This window comes from Notamacropus eugenii, chromosome 3 (assembly GCF_028372415.1).
Source record: "Notamacropus eugenii isolate mMacEug1 chromosome 3, mMacEug1.pri_v2, whole genome shotgun sequence".
Classification (NCBI taxonomy): domain Eukaryota; kingdom Metazoa; phylum Chordata; class Mammalia; order Diprotodontia; family Macropodidae; genus Notamacropus; species Notamacropus eugenii.
The window spans coordinates 304,427,638-304,449,552 of NC_092874.1; the positions used below are offsets into that span (position 1 = coordinate 304,427,638).

At 49.6% G+C, this 21,915-nt stretch overlaps 2 protein-coding genes across 13 annotated transcripts in view; one reads left to right on the forward strand and one right to left on the reverse strand.

The window, feature by feature from the left end:
- The first annotated feature begins 301 nt into the window (after window positions 1-301).
- LOC140496569 (transcriptional regulator QRICH1-like) lies at window positions 302-20,264 on the forward strand. 9 transcript variants are annotated; one of them, XM_072596499.1, is made up of 10 exons: window positions 302-489; window positions 3,826-3,979; window positions 7,286-8,241; window positions 11,299-11,470; window positions 11,808-11,962; window positions 16,011-16,125; window positions 16,211-16,319; window positions 18,052-18,203; window positions 19,129-19,213; window positions 19,315-20,264. In XM_072596499.1, the coding sequence occupies exons 3-10, from the start codon at window positions 7,297-7,299 to the stop codon at window positions 19,505-19,507; spliced, it is 1,926 nt and encodes a 641-aa protein (XP_072452600.1). In that variant the 5' UTR covers window positions 302-489; window positions 3,826-3,979; window positions 7,286-7,296; the 3' UTR covers window positions 19,508-20,264. The 9 variants fall into 9 exon arrangements, with proteins under 9 accessions (XP_072452600.1, XP_072452603.1, XP_072452608.1 ...); XM_072596502.1 differs by having other exon boundaries at window positions 19,132-19,213; XM_072596505.1 differs by having other exon boundaries at window positions 433-637; window positions 19,132-19,213.
- The window catches only part of MOV10L1 (Mov10 like RNA helicase 1), a 63,634-nt gene continuing 60,539 nt past the window's right edge, over window positions 18,821-21,915 (reverse strand). For all 4 annotated transcript variants that reach the window (XM_072596484.1, XM_072596480.1, XM_072596482.1 and 1 more), the window contains one exon: window positions 18,821-20,315. In XM_072596484.1, the coding sequence (XP_072452585.1) occupies window positions 20,276-20,315 (40 nt within the window). In that variant the 3' untranslated portion in view covers window positions 18,821-20,275. The remainder of the gene's footprint in view (window positions 20,316-21,915) is intronic.

Consider the following 21,915-nt stretch of genomic DNA (forward strand, 5'->3'; position numbering starts at 1 on the left):
GAGTTCTCAGGAAAAGAGCATCCCTCCGAGCTCGGACCGCTTCCGCTCTCCGTACGACCTCTCGCGGGTCCAGCGCCAGGCCAGCGACCCGCCGGACCGACACTGACAGACTGACCCACTACTCTGCGTGGCCGGCCCGCCAAACTCCCGGCCCCGCCCCACCACGCCGCTGATTGGATGGGAGCGGCCCTCCGCCCCGCCCAGCGCCAGGGACCCACTTCTGATTGGGAGAAACGTCTCCGCGTGAGCCGCCACGCTTCCTGCTTTCGCCGCCGATTGGGCATGAAGTCTCCGCCTGGTCGTTTTCGCTTCTGCCCCCGCCTCCCCGCCCTGGGCGAGCGACGTGGATTGGTCGAGGAAGTTTTCCTCGGCCCCGCCCATGGGCCAAGCCGAGGGCAGCCGATTGGTTAGCAGCCGAGGGGGCGGGAGTCTGAGAGAAGAAGCGGGCGAGCAAGATGGCGGCAGCTGTGGCGTCGGACCCGAGCTGAGGTGACGCCCTGAGACCCCCCCCCCCGCCTCCCGAGGCTGGGACCCCTGAGCTGCGGAGGCCGCGGCCCCGGAGGCCGAGAGCCAGGGCGCGTCCGGCCTGCGTCTCTTCTGGCCTTTGTCTCCGCCCGCGTCTGTCGTCGGTCCCCAGGTGTCTGTCTGTCTCCACCTGTCAGGGTCCGCCCGCCCCCTCCGCGGCCTGGCCCGGGACCTGCCCGAGGTTCTGGGCTTGGGTCCTGTCGCCGGAGCCCCTTCTCTCCCCGCGCGCCCCTCCCCCCGCGCCCCCCCGGGTGCCTCCCCCAGGGCGCCCCTCCCCCCCAGCGCTGCAGATTGATGGGGAGTGGGGAGCCCGCGGCTGGGAATGCCTTTGAAGAGCGCCTGCGTGGGGGGCGCCTGTCCGGGCCCCCCTCGGGTCCGCGGGACCCCGGCTCCAGCGCAGCCGGAAGGAGGAGTCGGGGAGGGGGGTAGGGGGGCGGCTCCCCCGGCCGCGGGACTGACCCCCAAGGGGAGCCTTAGACCCCCCTGCACCTGCCGAGCCGAGGCTCGGGGACCGGGGCCGGAGAAGGAGAGAGGGCCCGGCCCGGGGAGAGCTGTGCCAGGGCTGCCCGAGAGGGCTGGGCCCCAGGGCCCCGGTCAGGACACGGCCTTGTCCCTCGAGCTGCTCCCGCCGCTTTCACGTGTTTGAGGCCAGGGCTAGCTCAGAAGGGGGCGGGACCGGGCCCCGGGACCTGCACGTCCAAGAGTTGGGGCAGCTGGCTTTAGGAGCCAGCGCTCCCCGAACCGCGCCGAGTCCGGGGCAGGGAGGCTGGGCCCTTGAGAGCTTTTTGACTCCCTTTGAGCTGGGATAGATGCAGGAAGAACGTTGCCCTTGATCACCTCCTGACTGCTGCCTCCTGGAAGAAAGAAGGCCTAGGATGGTTGGGGAGGAATTAGGGGTACTAGTAGCAAAGGCTCTTTTAGAGGGGTGCTGGTTATAATTTGGGAACTTGACTGGGGGCCTGCCACCTCAGCTGAGGTGGCTTAACCTCTCTGTGAGCTTGTCTCCCTCTGATCCTCCACTGTTCTCTGCTCTCCTCCATCTTTACCTTTCCGCTGCCCAGACATTCGTTTTGGGATTCCAAAGTTCAGGCCCAGTCTGAGAAGGAGAAGAAGGGAGGAGCCACCACCCTGGACTAGTTTCAGTGTGTCTGTCATCTCCTCTCTGGCACTCTGTTTGATTCCCACTTTGCCTGCCCTTTGTGGATTGAGTGGGGTGTGTAGCTGTCAGTCCTCCTCCCATCTTTTTTTTGGGTCCTGGGTTTCCCTGATAGTGTCCTTTATGCTGCTTCACCTGGGCAGTAGTTCTCCATTGGTAACATGGTGTGTAAGAGAGGGGCATGTTGTGGGAACCAGTGGGCATTACATTATGGTACACTTGTGTACATTATGGTGCCCTCGAGTTAGTCCCCATTGTCGGGACACACTCAGGGTCCCACAGTAAGGATGGGCCATCAGTGAAAGATTGTGGTAAGTGCTGAGGGACCATGGGACTGGAGAAAGGCCAGGTGGGAGAAGAATAGAGTGACCTGACAAAATTCCAGAGTCTCTGGTTAAAGTGACGTTAGCAGACTTTGAGGAGAGAGCTGTGGTCTCTGAGAGCAGACCATGATAGAGCTGGGGTCACGCCAGGCAACACCCCTTTTTTCTGACAGAGTTATAGGTGCTTCAGGTTTGGGGGAGATCTGACTTGGTTACATGCTTTCTTGTGGACCAGCTGGAAAGCTGCTATAGCCTCAGTTAAGTGGACTGAGAAATGGTTGAATGAGCCTCCTTGTCAGCTTAGAGTCAGGTCTCTACAGGAGTGCCCTGGAGTTCTCTCTGTTCTTGGCATCATGCTGTTTAACTCTTATATAGTTTTAATTTCATCATTGACTTTGATGAAGGTTTAGAGTGGGGATTGGGAACCTGAGACCTGGAGGCCACATGTGGCCTCCACAGAACAAACCCTTTGTTGCCAAAGAAGACCACGCCATCAGAGAAATAATGACATGACTTGCACTTGACTTTTTTTTTTTTTTGAGTGAGGGAGGGCTGTGCAGGTCACCAGCCTCACTTGTCCTCCAGAGCCATCTGAATCCAGTGACCACATGGTCATCGGGATGACTGAAGATGACCCAGGATGAGGCAATTGGGGTTAAGTGACTTGCCCAAGCTCACACAGCTAGTGAGTGTCAAGTGTCTGAGGTGAGATTTGAACTAAGATCCTCCTGACTCCTGCACTGGTGCTTTATCCACTGCACTACCTAGCTGCCCTATGAAAGGGATTTAGATTCACTCAAAGGGCTGCACTTGAGGACCTAGAGGGCCACATGTGGCCTGGTGGCTGAAGATTCCCTACTCCTGGTTTAGAGCATTTTGGGGAGGGGAGCTGAGCTGCCATTTCAGAATGTCACATGCAGGATCCTAAAAGATCTTGACAGAGTGGAACAATGAACTGATCAAATATGTGAAATATAATAGAAGTGAGTGCACAGTCTTACACGTGGGCTCCAAAAAGTCAGCTTCACCAGTGTAAAACAGGGGCCACAGGGCCTGGCATGTAGTAGAGGCTTCATAAATGTGCCTGCCAGACTGGCTAAGGGTCTCACTCACTGGAACAAAGGTGGGGGGAGGTCTGTCTTGGGACACAGTGATTTTGGGGACTGAGAGGGATTGAACTCACTTGATGTAGTTCTGGGGATAGGATGGGAAACGGGGATGGAAGTGGCACAGGTAGGTTTTGACTTGAGAGGAGGAGAGTCCTATCCATGAGCACTGTCTGAAGTTGGATGGACTCCCTTGGAAGGTGATGTGTCCCCCCCTCACTGGAGGTGACTGCTGGTCAAGTCTCTTGTGGAGAGGACATTGATTCTGGGTGAGATGGTGTCCAGCCCCAAGATAACATGAAGACTGAATTCAGCCTCTCTTCAGAGGTTCTCTCCCACCTAGTCCCCTCATTTGACTGCATTAAGAACCAGGCCTCTTTCCTGGGCCTTACTGCAGTCATTTCCCTGATCCCTCTTGTAGTGGGTCATCCCAGCATGCTTTGTGACATCTGTAACATAGAGATCATGACCCAACATCACCTGCCTCTCAGGGTTGTCTGTGAGGTCATAGTGCCCTGGCTGTGAAGGCATGATCATTGCTACTCTTTAGAACTGTGGTTGATGTCTTCATTTTTCCTGTTTGTTGTCTCATCTGTCAGACTGGGGGACAAGCCTCAGTTGGGTCTTATACTTCAAGACTCAGCTTAGATGCCCAAGAAATATTTGTTGATTGACACACATTGCCACCTGAGTTCAGGGATTTATGTATTTTCAGGATCGGGATTGAGGATAAAGAAGGGGCTCCCTCATTGTGTGGAGAATGTGACTGAGAATTTCAGATGAGAGAGGGCTGGTGAGCGAACTGCCAGTGACATGAAACCCATTCAGCCTAAGAAGCTGGAAGAAACCTCCAACATCCAGTCTTAATGGTAATATCCCCCTGCTTAAGGTAGAGGAACCAACACCTGATCTGTGTCTGACATCCACCAGCAGAAAGGAATTGGTTATTTGGATGGAACCGTGGGAGGAAGTGATTACTCCTCCTAGAATTTGTGTTTCAGAAGAAGATATCTGAGACTAGGTAGAGATACTGTAACTTAAATTTTGAGAGAGCAGATTTCACAGCATTTAGAGAAAGGCTGGATAGAATTGATTGGTCCCAGGAAATGAGGTCTCCCAGGAACATCAGCCCAGGAGGGGTTGGAAGTACTCAAATGAAATTATGAGGACAAAATAGAAAGACTTCTAGGGAGGAAAAGGGGTAAATTTCTAAAGAGACCAAGCTTAGATTGTCAAGAGACACTTGGAACAGATGGAGGTGAGACCAGGGTAACGGAGGTTGAACCCAGAAGTGTCTTATGGGCCTGAAGGAGAAGGGATTAGGAGCACTAAGATCCAGAAGGAACTTGAGTGGGCGATTACAGACTAAGGCTGAGATTACCACTCCCTAGGGCTGATGGGACTGAGTGAGAGAAGGAGGAACTCTCCTTTGTTTTATCTTTGTTTTTTGTGCCAAAGAGAATGAGTTTGGGTTGGACAGTGCAGAAGAGAGGTTAGTAAGGCTGCCAGTGGCCTCTTGATGAGGTGAAACCACTTGGCCCAAACAGGAGCTGTGTACACTTTAGAGGATGAGAACTGGAAGATGTGATCCCTGTTGGTGATCTTTGAAAGATGATGGAGAATGGGATCACAGGTTTGGAGAACAGCATTATGGTCAAGATTTTCCAAAATCAGGAGAATAGAGTCTTCAAACCTCAAGCCAAATGGTTTGACTATAATTCCTTGGAAAATCCTAGAATTTGTTATAAAAGGGATGGTTAGTGAACATTAAGAAAAGGAAGCAATGATCACAAAGAGCCAGTCTGATATATTTAAGAACAGACCATGTCAGACTTACCTTATACCTTTTTTTAAGGTTTGCCATAGGACCGTGATTTCTATCATTTATTCATTTGCTTGCTTATTTATTTACTTCTTTATTTTCCATATTAGCTAGCCATGTTGCAAAAGAAAATACAAACAAAACCAATAAAAATAAGGAGTAAAAAAATATTACGCTTCATTCTGAATTTAGAGTACATGATTTCTCTCTTTGTAAGTGGATAGCATTTTTCATCATGGATCCTTTGGAATTGTTTGGGATCACTGTCTTCATCAGAGTAGCTTAGTCACAGTTGATCATCCTTGCAATATTCCCATTACTATATATAATATTCTCCTGGTTCTGCTTGCTTCCCACAAACTTGTTCAACCATTCCCTAAATGATAGGCAATCTTTCAATTTCCAATTCTTTGTCACCAGCAAAAGGGCTGCTATAAAATATTGTTGTATAAATAGTTTTTCCTCCTTTTCTGTGATCTCTTTGGAATACTGCCTTAGTAGTGGTATTGCTGTGCAGTTTTATAGGCCTTTGGGCAGAGTTCCAAAATGTTCTCCACAATGACTGGACCAGGTCACAACAAATAATGCATTAGTGTGCCCATTTTTCTACATCCCCTCCAACAATCTGATAGCTACGAGGTGGTATCTCAGAGTTGTTTTGATTTACATTTCTCTAATGAGTAGTGATTTAAGAACATTTTTATGTGACTGCTAATAGTTTTAATTTCTTCAGAAAATTGCCTTTGACGTTTGTCAACTGGGGAATGGCACCTTAATTTTTATAAATTTGACTCAGTTCCCTATATATTTGAGAAATGGGACTTTTATCACAGAACCTTGTTGTAAAACATTTCCCCCTTAGTTCTCTGTTTTACTTCTAATTGTGGTTGCATTAGTTTTATTTATGTGACAGTTTTTAAATTTTATGTAATCAAAAAGTTCAATTTTACGTCTTGTGATACTCTTTATCTCCTGTTTGGCTATAAATGTTTCCCTTTTCTATAGATCTGACAGGTGTACTATTCCATGCTCCCTTAATTTGCTTATGATATCCTTTTATATCTTTTTTAAAAAATTATTTATTTGTTTTCAGTTTTCTACAATCACTTCCACAAATCTTAGATTTTCTCCCTCTCCCTCCCCCCTCCCTCCCCAAGACAGCATGCAATCTTATATGGGTTTTACACATACGTTCTTACTAAATACATTTTCACCTTAAGCCATGTTGCATGGAAGAATTAAAATGAATGGGAAAAACCATGAGAAAAACCAAAACAGGAACACAAGAGAAAATAATCTGCTTCATCCTGTGATCCAGTTCCATAGTTCTTTCTCTGCATGTGGATGGCATTTTGCCTTAAGAGTCCATTGGGAATTTTTTAGGTCTTTGCTTTGGGCTAAGTTACCACTTATATCTAAATCATGTACTCATTTTGATGTATGAGCTGTTGGCCTATTCCTAGTTTCTGCCAAACTGCTCTCCAATTTCCCCACCAATTTTTGTCAAATAGTGATTTCTTGTCTCAAAAGCTTGGATCTTTGAGTTTGTCAAACAGTTAGATTACTATGGTCATTTACTATTATGTCTTGTTGTACCTAATCTATTTCACTGACCCACCACTCTATTTCTTGGCTGGTGTCAGATGGTTTTGATTATTAACACTTTGTAATACAGTTTGAGATCTGGTATTACGAGGCTACCTTCCTTCACATTTTTTTATTGATTCCCTCGATATTCTTGACCTTTTGTTCTTCCAGATGAATTTTGTTAGTGTTTTTTTCTAGCTTTATAAAGTAATTCTTTGGTAGTTTGATTGGCATGGTACTAAATAAGTAAATTAACTTAGTCAGAGGTTAAGTGACTTGCCCAGTGTCTGAGACAGGATTTGAACTCAGATCATTCTAACTTTCTGGTCTGCATGGTTCTTTTCACTTTCTGGAACCCCTGGCAAGAGGGAGAGGGATGGGAGCAGGCTGTTCGAGGTATGTTGGGGAGGGTCAGCAGACATGAGGTATTGATGAGCAGTCCATTATGAGATGAGGGACCTCTGAGGAGGATTCTAGTTGTGACCTCTGTCTACCCAAGAATCCCCTCTGGGGCATCTCCAGCAAGAAATCCCAAACTGCCCAAGCTAAAAAGAGCTGGGACTTGGGAGCAAAGGTTGCTTTCTGGATAGTTCACTGTTATGGGTGGACAATGGAAGTTTGTCCCCTCTCACTGGCCTCTTTGCACTCACACAGTCCTGTTTATTAATGCCCCATTCAATAATGTGCTTGGTGGGAGACTAGAAGTGTTAGCATTGAGCCCTGTGATGGGCATTCTAAGGCCTTTCTTCTCTGTGTTTGTTTTCAGTTGCCAGGAGGATGAGGCATTCTCTGGAGAATTCCATCCTCTCTGAGGACCCTGTCAGGATGACGGCGCCCATGATGCCACAGCAGCCCCTCTCTGAGTGGCTGGCTGCTTTTTCTGCTCCAGGGCTGGAGGCTGAGCAGCAGGCTGGATATCATCCCACTTCGTTTTATCCAGAAGGACACCTCGAGTACATTGATTCCACGGCGGTTGCGGACTCTCTCCTGGAGCTGGCTCGGTCTGTTACTTTGCCTCTGCCTCATTTGGGAACAGCCCCGGGGGTTTCCTTGGAGGCCCATCAGCCATCCTTATCACCCGGGGGGCTCCAGCCATGCCAGGAAGTCACGCTGGGGCAGCTACATGTGGCCGTCTGGCCTTCCCCAGAGACACAGACAGAGCAGGACAGTGAGCCTGGTGCTCTTGACATTTGTCAACCTCTGAAGAGAAAGAAGCTCAACTCGCCTGGTGATGATCTTTCTTCCCTGAGGTCACCTGTGTCCCAGAGCCCACTCCCTCTTGGGCAGACCTCCCTGCCCCTCCCTGGTGCATCCGTACTCCCAGAACTACTGACAGTGGACAGCAGTCAGCTCTATGACCATGGACTAGAACCTGCCTCAGCCATGGGCCAGCTGCTCAGTGTTGATTCTTGGTCTGCTTTCTCCACGCTTGGCATTGGCCCAGAGGCCCGCGCCATTCCCCTCACTCCTTCTCCAGCTCTTTGTGATGGGCTTCACACAAGGGCCTTGCCTGGGGATGGGTTTTTGCTGAGCCTCGAGGGAGACAATGAGAACCTGCAGGACACTTCTGGGTCCGGGAAGAGCCGTCAGGAACCCTCGGCCCTAGTTTCCTCTAACTTCCCAGAGGACTTTGTAGAGACCAGCATTTCCATCCCTGTCCTGGGCCAAGTGGGAGAAAGGACCTGCTCTTCTGCTCAGTATTGGGCTCCAGAGCAGCTGCTGGTAAGTGTTCCACTGATTGTCCCTCGGGCTTCTGGGTGGGGCTGGGCGAGACTCACATCATGGGGCAGAGCTGGAATCTCCCCTGCTGGCCTGTAGAACTAGTGTCTTCTTTCTACTAGCTCTGGGCTGCCTGGGTTCAGGTTTTGAGGAGCTGAGCCAACCTGATGTTTCAGGCAGTCCTACTTGAGGTTTGGCGGCTTGTTGGGGCTTCCCTTGGTGGTGCTGCAGCAGTGACCTTTTGGGGAATTCTTATAACAGACGTAGAAAGTTTGCACTCAGTTTTTGTCAGGAGATGTGTTTCCCCCCTTCCTCAGAGCCCCCTCATACAGTGAAGACTGTGGGACCGTGGGTTATTGAGGTCTTGTCCAGAGAGTCTCTTGGTAGGTGCCTAGAACTGAGGGTGAGCTTTGTCACACCTAACATCATCCTTCCGGCTCTGGAGGCTGGGACAGGCGAAGTAGGCTGTGGGAGGAGGAGGAGGAGGAGGAAGGGAAGAAGGGGAGAGGAAAAGGGGGAGGGCAGAGAGAAGTGGGGAGGAGAGGGGAGGAGGTGAGTAGAGGCTGCCTCTGACGCCTCAGGGCTGCGAGGGGGGCCACCCGCCTCCTCTCTGTGTGACTTCACAGAGGTGTCCTGAGTTCTCTCTCCCCTTCTGCTCCATTGCTGGGTTTCTAGGTTATTCTCAGAAATAGAGCAGCTGTGAATACTCTAGTCCCCTTTGTCCAGTTTGCAACATTTTGGAGTGATGATTATGCTGCTGGAGATCTGGGTTTTTTTTTTTTGTTTTTGGCGTACTGCATATTGCCTTATTTCTCTGAGCCACACTTGGAGCAGGCTGCAGCACCACCAACAACGTATCAGTGCCTATCTAGTATCCTGCCAACACTGGGCCTTGATAACTTGATGCTACATTTGCTATTTTAATGCATGTAAGGTGGGATCTTTTTTTCTCATTTGCCTTTCCTAGATTATCAGGGATAATGAGCATCTTTTCATACGGTTATTAACAATTTATTGTTTGTTTTTGCAAATACCCCTGTGTAAATTGTCTGCTAATGCATGTCCTTTTGATTGCTGCTTAATTAGAGATTATATAATATTGGGGATATGCCTTTGTCCTTCATAGATTCTAAATGTTGGACCTTTGGGAAAATTACTTCAAATATTTTCCTCCAATCTTTCTCTTTTAATTTTGGAGAGATTATTTTTTGCCATGTGAAGTCTATTTTGTGTTTGTATAATTAAGCCCATGAATTTTGTTTTCTGTGATTTCTTCTATTTGTTTGATAAAAATGGTCTTCCTTTCTTTAGTAGAGGAGTCTGTTGTTTCTTTTTCTTCCAGTTTTTAAATTGAAAAAAAAATCATTGACCGAGGTAATTTCTTCTGGTGGGCGGCTGAGATCCCGGACTAGGATTTTGGCCAGCCACTTTTCCTGGTAGTTTTTAAATGAAGAGACATATTATTTCCCAGTGTTTTTCAAGTGTGGGTTTCTCCAATAATAAACCTTAGTATGTACATATGTGAGTATGCCTCTGCATAAGTTGACCTGGGGTCTCTGTCCTGATGGATTCAGTTCAATAAACACAAATCTCTTTTGGTCTCCATCTCTCCTTCCCTCTCTCTCCCTCTTGCCCTCTCTCTGTCTGCCTGTGTGTGTCTTTCCCCTTCCCTCTCTCTGTGTCTCTTTACTTCCAGGACCACACATGTTTTTTTGGTTATCGTTTGTGCTGCCGCAAGTCCCTCTTTGCTGCCTTTTTTCTTTTGACCTTTCTGTCTTTCCATCATGAACTTAATCATTATCAGAGCCAATAAATATATGAAACAGTAAAGTATCTGTAAAATCCTCAGCTTGTAAGAAGATGAATGAATGAACAAGCAACAGATAAGCAAAGAAAGTGCTTTTGTCCTAGCATTTTGTCCTCCTAGGCTTGACTAAGTTTCCAATAGTAGCTTCCCCCCCTCTTTATTAAATGAAAACCAGAACCAGAGTGCCTCAACCGATCAGATAGCCGGTGTTTATCAAGGGGCTAGGGGGATGGCCTCTTCAGGGGTGCTTTGAGGGCAGAGGTCATCTTGCTTTCATATCTGTACCCCCAGCACATAATTTGGTGAGGGGCAAATAGTAATCCCTTAACATGTTTCACTCATTGATTGATTGATACGACTGTCCTGAAGGAGCTTCCCTTGTGTTTGGGGAGGTAGCCTATAGATCTGTGTAAGTATCCTCCCAATACATTCAAGGTAGATTTATGGAAGGGAGGGTGCCAGGAACAATGGGGGCCTTGGCTGTCTGGGTGGGGCTGCCTTGTCTACACTGAGTGGATGAATGAATGCATGGAAGGAGGTGGCCCAAAGGTTGGGTTATAGCTCAGAAGGAACACTGGGCCCAGGGTTCTGAGAAGGTACTTACTTAATATCCCAGGCTGCTCATACCATCTCTCTGAACCTCAGTTTCCCCTCTGTAAAATGGGAAGAAGAATCCTTGCAGCACACTCTGTTTTGTGGGATTGTTTTGAGGAAAGTGCTTTGTAAACCCTCAGGCCCCCTTTAGATGGAAGCTGTTATTAGTGATGGTGCCTTACTTTTTTAAATGAGGGCAGCGATTAAGTTGATAAGGACAGAATCGTGACATGGCCTAGTTTGAGGACCATCCTAGTGAATGTTCTGGTCGTGGTGACTGGAAAACAAGCTGGGGATTGACCCCTTCTTCACTCTGTCCCTGACAGCAGGAACCCCAGGACTCTGGGGCCCTCTTCGAGTGTCTGCTGTTGTGGGCGCTTGGAGGGTCAGTGTGGCTGTGAGATGGTACAGAAAAGAGGCAGGTGCAGCAGCCTGTGGCCAGATGATGGACTGGGACTCATGGGGAAGGGGGCTCTAGGGGGTTTCCCTGCTTGTTGCTCTTTAAAAATGAATGCCATCTTGCTTGGGAAGTTTCCCTTTTCCTCGAATTGAGTTCTCCCCCAAAGACTGAAGCCCAGTTACTCATCCTAGAAAGTGGATGCCAGAAAAGGCTGGCTCTCATCCCTGTGCACACCCCTTTCTTTGTGTGTTTCCCACAGCCCCCCGTGGAGCTGACTTGTCCCCCCGAGGCAAGCTTCCCTCTTGAGACTGATGGCGAGCCATTGCCGACCCTCCAGCCCCGGGAAGGAGCATCATTCTGGAAGACATGGGCCCAAAGGAAGAATGAGAGGATCCTGAAGAAGGCGGAAAACGAACCTCAGGGAGCGGGAAGTAGGGGCACTTACCTGACTCTTAGGTTCTGCTCATAGTTGATCATATCTTCATCTTTGTAGAAAGAGATGACTGTGCCTTGTGACACCATTGAGCCAGTCAGTTAATAAGCATTTATCAGGCATCTACTATGTACCAGGCACTGGTCAGCCTGGCCCAGAGCTAGGGGTGGGGCCGGGGCCTGGGGCTGGCGGAGAGTTTGATCTGTTTTCAGTAGAAAGAGACAAAAGCTGCCAAGGGCAGTGAGTCCCAAGTTGTGAAGTTGGTGTTGGTTTGATAAGGCCAGGAAGTCAGTGAGAAAGCTTCAGACTAATGAAGGCACTCTTTGCTGGTCTAGGAAGAAAGCCTGCCCTCTTCCAGGAAGATGTCCTCTCTGTGCCAATAGCGGAGCTGAACCAAGGCCTCTGCCTAATGACCCAGGAGGCCAGGAGGCAGGACGGCTCCAGCTATGAGGCAGACGTGCTCTATTACTTATTTCTCTGTATTCAGAAGGTAAGGAGGTGGGCTGTACCCGGAGGGCCCCTCTGGGTGGTCAGTGGAGGGATTTCCCTGCAGACTTGGGTGGAAGAGGCCAGGCTTACTGGTCATCCCTGTGTAGGTCTAGGAGGAAGAGCCCACATCATGCCAGGCCCAATCTGTGGTTCCCACCCATAAATATGGAGGGGTCAGGGAGGAGCCTTTGTGGTCCCAGCCTAATCTCCACTTCTGAGGGGGTGTGGTTACTGTCTACATTAGTGATGGTGAAATGTGGCCAAGGGAACATTGGGTGGGCAGGCTCTAAAGTGCCAGGGACGGGGGTAAGGACATGCTATTGTCTTCCCCTCCTCCACAGCTAATAGGATTTGGGGGCTGGGCTGCATCAGTGGATGACAGGGTCCTTTCCAAGCAGAGAGTCACAAGTGCCATGATGACATTTGGAGTCTTGGGAAGGAGAGGAGGATTGTTCCAAATCTTTGCATTGCCATTTCATCCCTAGTAATGCTCTTTGTCTTCAACATTACAGGAGGGATCTGAGATTTCAGTGCCCTCCTCAAGCGCAGATCTCAGCTCTGCCAGTCCTGACTCGCACACAGATATGCAGCTTGTGTGTCAGAGCCATGTTGGGATCCAGGTGTACCCAACACCCTGCCCAGAGCTCTCTGCTGCCATTTAATACTATAAAATCAAAGGTCACACCCTGTCCCTCCAAGGTGATCAATGCCGTGGTTGCCTGTGCCCAGGTCTGGCTTCATCCAGAATTCTGTGTCTGGGCTGGGCAGTAACTAAAGTAGGGAGACAGCCTTTGGAGCTGGACATCTGAGGACTCATGGTGAGGACATGGAGAAAAATGGCCTGGGGGGCAAGGAAGGGTTGGCCTCCAAGGCAGAGCCATTAGAGTGGCATGAAGGGGTCTGAACTGCCATGCCTGCTCTTCTCACAGTACTGAGATCCCTTGCATTTGAGGTCTTGGGCTGGAGGCCGGTGGGTGCTTGTTGGGTGTTGAACAGAGCACACTCCCTAATTTTCACTGGCAGCGCTCTATGGTGGGAATCTCCACCTCCTCATCTCTGCCTTCCTGCTTCCTTTTTAAGTCTTAGCAAAAATTTGTCCTTCTGCTGGAAGCCTCTCCCTTGTCCCCTGGAAAGCTGGGGTCCCACTAGACTGGGAGCTCCTTGAGTGCATGGGTGTTACCTTTCTCTGTGGCCCCTGTGCTTAACCTAGGACCTGGCAGACAGTAGGTGCCTAATCAGTGTTTGCTGGCTTGACTCTTGTGTACTGGTTTTTCCAGACACTTGTCCTTTGTGGGGGGGGACAGGATATGTTTCCCTTTTGTATCTCCAGTGCTTGGTACATGGCAGGGACTTCATAAATAAATGAGAGATTTGTTGGCCTCTTGAGGACTCCTTCAACTCTGAGTCTGTGTTCTTGATTGGAAAGTCTTTGTTCTGCAGGTCAGAGAACCCTGCCCTTTTGGGATAGCCATGCCCTGGGTCCTGTGAGAACGATGGCATAGAATGTGCCACAAGCATTCAATTACATTTGTGAGCGAGTTGTCTGCATTTGTACATGTTCCCCAAACACACTGTTTGAACCCAGGGTTCAGAGCTGCGAGGGATCCTCTCATCTTTAAAAAATACATTTTTATTGATTACATATATATGGTCCTTAGCTTAGGTCCTCTGGAGCCTGTCTGGGTGACGTCTGGGGTTTAGGCCTCCTATTGGATGGCCAACCCTGAGCCTCCTTTCTCCGACCTATCCTCACCCTATGATGCCTCCAGGATCCTGAGAGATGACTCTGGAAGGCATTGGGCTACAGGACTGACCAGTAGACCACCATGAACCAGGCACAGGTGGGAGCAGGAACATTGCTTCAGTAATTTAACTTTTAACGTCATTGTTTCAAAGGATTAGTACAGCATAAAATACTCCATTTGGAGTAACAGGGATGGATCATCTTTGTTTTTAGAAACAACAGATTTTTAAATTAAGAAAAAGTGATATCACTTGTTTCTGCATTCCATGTGTATTCTGATATGTCTTCCTGTTCCCCTTGCAGAGAGCAATCCCTTATGGTAAAGAATATAAGAAAAAAATCCTACTTCATCAAAACTAGCCTCCATCTTGACCATGTCTCCATTTCCTGGACATCTCCCCTCCCCCCCCCAACTTCCCCTTTTCTGCACCAAGAAGGTTTGGGGGCCATTCCTTCACTTGTCTCAGGATTTCCCAATATCCACTTGAGATGGGCTGGTCACCATAACCTCTGGTTCTGCTGACTTTGCATCAGTGTGTGCAAGGCTTCCTGTGCTTTTCTGCGTCCACAACTTCTCACGTCCCAGTGGTCGTTCACCACAGTTGGATTTGCCATCCTCCACTCCTCGGCATCCACTTTCTTTCCTGTTCTGCTCTCATTGGCCTCCCCAGCTCATGTGGCTTAAAGGGTGGGCTCCTCTCTTCCAGACTCATCTTGCTGTCTAGAATGGTCAATTCCCAACCTTCCCACCCTGTACAGCCTACCAGTTCTTCCACCACCCCCTAATATTGGCAGATCCCTTCTTTGCCAATTCTCTGGGTGTGAAGGGAAACCTCAGAGTTGTTTGGGTGTGCATTTCTCCTGTTATTGGTCATCTGGAGCAGTTTGGGGGGGTCCCAATGGATGGAGTGCCAGGCCTGTACTCAGGAAGACCTGAGTTCAAGTCTATCCTCAGATACTTACAGATAGGTGACCCCTGAACAAAGTCACTTTATCTCTGCCTGCCTCAGTTTTCTCCTCTTTAAAATGGGGTTAGTAACAATACCTCCCTCCTAGGGTGGTTGTGAGGACTACATGGGATCACAATGCTTGATATTATGGTCACCATTCTTTCAAATGCCTGCTGGTCATTTCTGTCCATATCTTGTGACCATCTGTCCATTGGGAATGGCTTTGGGTCTTATAGATTTGTGTTGGTTCCCTATATATCAGACGCTTGTTAGGTAGTTGATGCAAAGATTTTCTTTGCCCCAGATGGAAGAAAGACTTTTAGAATGGCTGCTTTCTTCTGTGGAAGCCTCCTTGCTTGTTGCTGTTGTCTTTCCCCAGTTTGCTCTGCTGGGATATAGTAGAAGAGACTCAGATGTGGTGTGGGCTCGGGCTAACATCTGGGAGCCAAAAGGGGAACAACTTGCCATGTTGGAGAGTGTGCCTTGTACCCTGAGGATGGAGCTGCCCAGGCTTGATGAAGCCTGTACTGGTCTCCTTTGTTGTGCTGGACATTGATTTGGAAGCTCTCTGCTCGCACAAGATTAAGCATTTAGTGTGCTTGGGTCATGAGCATCTGGCCTGGCCTGGTCTAATTTGCATGATTTCTTCCTGGAGAAATTGGGGCAGCTCATAGGATCATAGGATTGCCCAGAGTCCTTGATCAGGAGCTGGGGATTGGGGGGGCTCAGATACCACTTAGCTACCCCTTCATTGTACAGATGAAGAAACTGAAGCCCAGGGGAAGGGATTCTTTGGAACCCTGCTCTTCCAGCTGCAAGTCCTCTGGGGGCTTCCTGTTCAGCATCTCTGGTTCTCTGGTGTTACAGGGTCTTATCTAGGAAGAAACTGTGGTTTCTGAGTTAGTGCATGTAAAGTGGCTCACCTGGACGTAGGAATGCCCACCTGGACTCTCTCCTATGCCTCCTTGTATTCAGCATCCTCAATGGACCCCCCAGCCCACAACCAGCAGAATTTACCGATCCCCTGTGGCTGAAGCCTAGGGTGACCACAGAGGGCTGGGAGCCTAGATGACACACACATGCTGCCCCCAGGGTTAAATAGCACCATGTGTGTTCAGTGGCACCAGGTAGTAGACAGCAGGGAGTGGTGCCTTCAGGGTCCCTGGCAGGCGGGAGACTGAAGCTGTATGGATGAGTGGGATTTAACTGGTTGCAGATAGAGGACCGGATGGAGCCAGAGGGAGCCTTTTCTGGGCATCATGGCAGCAAGGCTACAGTGATGAGTAGGTGATTCTTTCCTTATTGAAGCAAGTTTGTGGTGACTGGGGAAGGGCTTTCTTTGCTTTCCTTCGCAGCATATGTTTGACAACAATCGAATTGACAACATCTTCACGGACCTTTACTACCTGAAGTTTTTGGAAAGGCTCCACCAAGTGATGAAAGGATGGTGTCCTCGAGTCAGTCCCTTGGGTCGGTGTCTGCAGTAGGCCCTTGGGGGAGGGGGAGGGCTGGGCCATGCTGCCACCACCCTCTCATTGGCTGGTTTCTCTTGCAGGGCATGTGTTGTCCAGCTGTATCATGGAGCAGATGCTTTGGGACTGTCGGCAGCTGGGAGCTCATTCACCAAGTACCCTGCTCTTTACCCTGATGTACTTCAATACCAAGTAAGAGCCTGGCCCAGCCTCCTCTGGTCATGGGGTGGGGGTGGGGGGTGTAGCTGAGCCTTTTCCAAGGCTTTATCCTGTGGGGCAAAACCTCCCATCATTTTGTGATTTCCTTATTAGAATTGGAAGGGGCCCCAGATCATCTCATCTGTGGCTCTAAACTGAGAACCCCCAAAATTACTGTTTATGTGGGTGCTGTCTAGTGCTGGCTTTCCAGGGTGGGGAAACACATATGCAGTCCCACTTTTAGGTTTAACCTGCATCATTCAGTTTCTTCATCACTTTCTTAAGTCTAGACAATCAACAATATGCTACTGGGGAAGGCCTCCTTTTAGTAAAGCATGAAAAACGTCATCCCTCCTGGAGCTGTGTGCCCTGGGTCCTCGTGGGCCATTCTTGCAGAGGCAGCAGTCCCAGCTGGCCCTGGCAGCCTGGACAAAGAAGAGGTTGAGCCTACCTTCCATCTATCTCCTTTTCTGGCCCCTGAGGACACAGTCTGGCAGCCCCTGGCTATGGGGGCATAAGGCTGAGTCTTACCTCCCATAGAAACTGCTGGTAGTAATCACAACTCTGTGAGCTGCTGGTGTGGGCAAGATGTTGAGAGGGAGAACTGCTTGTGGTGAGGATGTGCATGTGCACTGCTATGGCCTTGAGGCTCTTGTAGCCCCTTCAGGGAGTTAATGAACAACCCCAGCTGGGGCTCTGGTCAGCGGAGGGGGTGTAGATAGTCACAGAGGTGGAGTAGAGATAGGCTCGTGATGCTTGACTTGTTGCTGGTAGCCCAATGGTTTGTTTTTAAAAACTGTATTTGTTTTATTCTAAACAGCAAACTGCAAAAGCATGAGCAGCACCAGAGGAACCACGGATTTTCACTCCGTGTGACTTAGCCTAAATTTCTTTTTCTTTTAAAACTGTATATTTTTTCTAATGGGCAGCAATCTAGTTGTCTTCCCTTCCCTGACCTTGCTCCCCAAACAAGCCTTGTGATCAGCGCTGCACATCCAGGCCGTTTTCTGTTTCCTCTTGTGGCCTGAGGCCAGTGCCCTTCTGCCACCATTGCCTTTCTTTTCAAGGAGGGGTCACACTCCATGAGCTCCATTCAAAGTTGTTTCGCTTGTCAGTGCTTCCTTGGGAAGTACCTTCCCTCTTTCCTTGGTCATTTAAGACTTTTTGACCCCTCTCTCCACCCTCCTAACAAAGAACCCTTGTCTGTACTTTGAATCTGTCACCTTTGTGGGGGGTGGTGGGAGTGTTTGGTGTGTATGCACTCAGTTTCGGGTCCTCTGGAGATATACATTGTTCAGGTTCTGCGTCTCTGAAGTCACCCCTTGGGCTATTTTGTACTATGCAATGATTCCTTTTAAAAAGCATTCACATTTCATAATTAGGTCAACCAGCCCATGACTAATGGTCACCCAAATTCTTTCTAGTTCTCTGCTACAATAAAAATCCTTTTGTACCCAGTGACTTGGTCCTGGTGATGAAGTTTGGACTGCTAGTAGGCCCTCCTGGAGAGCTGTTCTCAAAGCATAGGCTGGGGGATGGGTAAGGTTCCTGCCAGGAGGGTCATAGCAAGGTGGGGGATGCTCTGTCCTCCATCATAAGCATTTATTAGGTGCCTCCTGTGTGTGCAAGCCATAGGTGTTGCCACCAGTGGGACAAAGGGTGGGTGTGTGTGTGTGTGTGCTCTTGTGCAGTTTGCCCTTGGTGTCAGTAACCTCTGCCCTTCTAGATACTTCATCTTAAAGACGGTGGAGCAGCATTCACAGCTGGCCTTCTCCAAAGTGCTCAAGCAAACCCGGAAGAATGCTGGTGTGGGCAAAGACAAGAGCCCGACAGTGAGATTCCTTCGACTCTACGGACAGATCCTGGGTGGCCTGAAAGGTTGTTCATGCGGCTGAATTTTGAATGGGCTTATGAGGGTGGGCCCCACTTGTGGCCAATTTTTTCCTGTTTCTGGGAGCACACATTAAAATCAGTGCAGGGGCTGGGGACAGCTGAGGAGGAAGGCCTATGGATTGGGGTGAGGGAATCAGTGGGGAAACCACTGACAACTTTTCAGATTGAAATTTAGACATTCAAAGCTATACACTGGAATTTATCACCTCGGTGAGAGACACAGAGTGTGTATGTGTGTGTCTCCCTCCCTTAGGGATTCCGGGGGCCCCTCTGCTTGGGACCATGTTGTAGGATGCTCTTATGTGTACTGGGCTGAGGGGCATAGGCCTGGCTGGCCCTTCCACATGGAAGGATGTGGGACCCTGGTGAGTGACAGGCAGCCTGGGTGGCAGCTCTGGCTGCTTGGTTTGGGGGCTGCCCTGCTGGTCAGCCTGCCCTGTGCAGGCTTCCTCTCGGGTCAGGGCATGGGTCTTCTCGTTCGCAAATGTTCCCTGGAGACCATGTTTGTCTTTCCTTCTAGTCACCTGTCTACAGAAGCTTGTTAATTGATGCTTTTCCATATGGATCATATGTACACACGTGTGCCTTCATAGGCATGTAGATTTGGACTTGGGAGACTTTAGTTTATTTTGACTAGGAGTTGACAGACTATTGCCTGAAAGCCAATTCTCACCAACCCCAACATAGACTAACCTTTGCATGTTACAAAGTAGTTATATGTAGTAGTTATATGACTGACCTCAGTTTCCCTATTTGTAATATGCAAAGGTAAGTCTGCATTGGGGCAGGATTTGAACCCAGATCTTCTGATTCCCCTACATGGCCTCCTCATGACTTCCCAGTGGGTATGGTGGGCTGCTCTGGGATTGCTATAACTGACCTTAGGGCTTCCCTCCCCCTTTACTGACAGAAGAGATGCGTGGGGAGCAGCTGGAGAACGCTGAGAATCCTTCCCAATGCCCTATCAAGCTCTACGACTTCTACCGCTTCAAATGGTAAACTCCCAGAGGCTGGCGTGGGGCTTGGCGTGGGCACTCTCCTTCCCTGTGGGGGGAGGGCCTCGGGCTCCCCATGCTGACTCTCCTTTGACTTCCAGCCCACAGAGCGCCAAAGGACCCAGTGACGCTTTCTACTTGGTTCCTGAGCTGGTTGTGGCCCCCAACAGCCCCATCTGGTACTCAGGCCAGCCAGTGGGGACAGAACTGATGGAACAAATGCTCACTCGAATCCTCATGGTCCGGGAAGTTCAGGAGGCACATGCAGCACCCCACGTGGCTGCCTTGCGATGACGCACATGTGCCCACACGCTCGCCCTGCCTTGTGACTCAGTCAGCAAAGGTCACTCATTGATGCTCAGGAGGCGTATGGAGTAGCTGCTCCGCACAGGCTGGGCAGACCTTGGGAGCCACTCTCTTCGTGGTGGTTCCAGTGTGATTTTGTTTAGCTGGAGAAGAACCATATTTTGGGATTTTTTTTTTCTGGTTTCTTGTGGCACGGGTACCCAAGCACTTGGGAATGAATGATGGGCAGTGTATGTGTTTAGTCTGAGTCTAAATTGTGATGTAGGAGGGGCTCACAGAGGAAGCTTTCGCTCTGGGAATGTGGTGTCCTCCAACCCAGGCCTTCCATACTGGCTCCAGTCCCAGATCTGGCAGTTGAGGGTGGTGGAAGGGGAGATCTGCTTGTAGTGCTCGTGCCTCTGGTGGATGAGGGTGAGCCATGGGTGAGGTTGGTGTTTCTATGAGTTTCCCTCAGGCCTTGAGCCTGGATGCTGGTCTTCCTGTAGTGTGGCCAGGCTTGTTTACCAAGAGCTGAGAATGCTGCACAACCTTACCTCAAGACAGGCTGTGGGAGGCCCGGCCTGGGGTGGCCTTCTTCCTGTCATTGGTCAGCTTCTCCAGGGCCAGTCTTACAGGAAGATGGAGCTGTTTTTAGAAATGCTTTTTTGGGAGAGAAATGAATCACTCTTTAGGAGTCTGGCGATACCAGGCTCTGCTACCACAATGGAACTCTCTGATTGGGAAATAAAGTTCTTTTGATCAGTCAGCAAGCACTTATTAAGCACCACTGTGTGCCAGGCCTGTGTTCTGAGGTACTCTGTGGGGAGAGAAATACAAAGAATGAAGATACCTGTTCTCTCAAGGAACTGAGGTTCTAGTGAGGACATAGGAATGTATCCAAATACAACAGAATAAAGCCAAATGTTGTTAGAGGTGTTTTAGAGGGGAAGCACTCCCTAGCAGGCTTCCTGCAGAAGATGCATTGGAGAGGAAGGGGAGTATATTCAAGGCATGGGGGATAACCAGGGCAAAGGCCTGGAGGAAGAGCTACGTGAGGACGAATAAAGGTATTGTATTTGCTGAGTCACAGTATGGGAGGGGAAGAAATGTCCTCTGGGGCCGGGACCAGATGATGAGCTTTAAAGGCTGAACAGTTTCTATTTAATCCTTGGTATCACAGGAAGCCACCAGGTAGGTTAGGGTGTCATTTGTGATTGGCATGTAGCATGGCCTGAGGACCACTTAGGCTGCTGCCTGCCTCCCTCTGGAGAGGACCATCTAAGGGGGCAGCTGGGAGTGGGCAAGAAAGGATGGAGTGGGGAAGAGACCCTGCAGGCAGAAAGGTAAAGACCTGGCAGCTGCCTGGGCATCCCCAAAGACTATGCCCTTGCCCAGAGCAGAAGCCTGGCGCCATCCCATGTTTAGGGGCCGACCTCCTAGACTAGGGAATGCCAGGCTGACCCCATATCTCCCTAACAAGTTCCATGCTCCCAACAAGCCTTGTGGATGGAGGGTCATGAGAATCCCCTGACACAGGGAAGGGATCTTGGCCTTTGCAAAAGATGCCAAGTCATGGTTTGTTCATTAAGACCTAGGCCATAGATGGCTTCTGCCCTTGGGTGCTTCAGAGAATGTGTTGGTGTACACCATGCCCTTTTAAAAGAGGTTTCAGATCAGTCCACTCAGTTGCTGCAGTGCTAGGGCCCATCTGGAACAGCAGCTGGTCCGAGCCCACCCCACAGCTGTGCCCTGACAGCCTGACTCTCTCACCTTCCCAGTTTTTCTGCTAGCCTCAGCAAGTCAGCTCCAGGATTTTGTTCTAATAATTCTTTTTGCTCTGCCCTCTCACCCCCAATATGAATCCTAGAACCCCTCCCCTAGCCCCTGCCAATGCCAGCGCATCCATCTGCACCCCTCTGTTGAGTTCCTGGAAAACACTTTCTGTTGGCACCTCCCTCTCCCCACAATTATTTTACTGAAATGACTCCGTGAGGCCACTTAGGGACCCAAACCACAGGCAGCAAAGGGGTGCTGGGGACAGAGCCTTGAGCTTGGAGCCACAAAGAGCAGAGTTCAAATCTGGCCATAGATATTCCCAAGCTGTGTGACCCCAGGCAAGTCACCTGACCTCTGCCTCAGTTTCTCATCTGTGAAATGGGGATGAGGCAGCAACTGCCTCTCAGGGTCAGATATTCGGGAAGTGCTGATAAGCCCAGGCTGAACTTGTTAAGCTTCTCTCCAGTTTCCTCAGCAAGTCTTAGCAGACAGGGAGCACTTCCCTAAGTAAGTAACTTGTTTTCTCAGGTTGAATTCTGTAAATTTGGTGTCTCCTAACATTCCCTCCACTTGTAACAATGATACTGATGATGATGACTTCTGGCATGGAAAGGTTTGCCCAGCACTTTATAAAGATGACT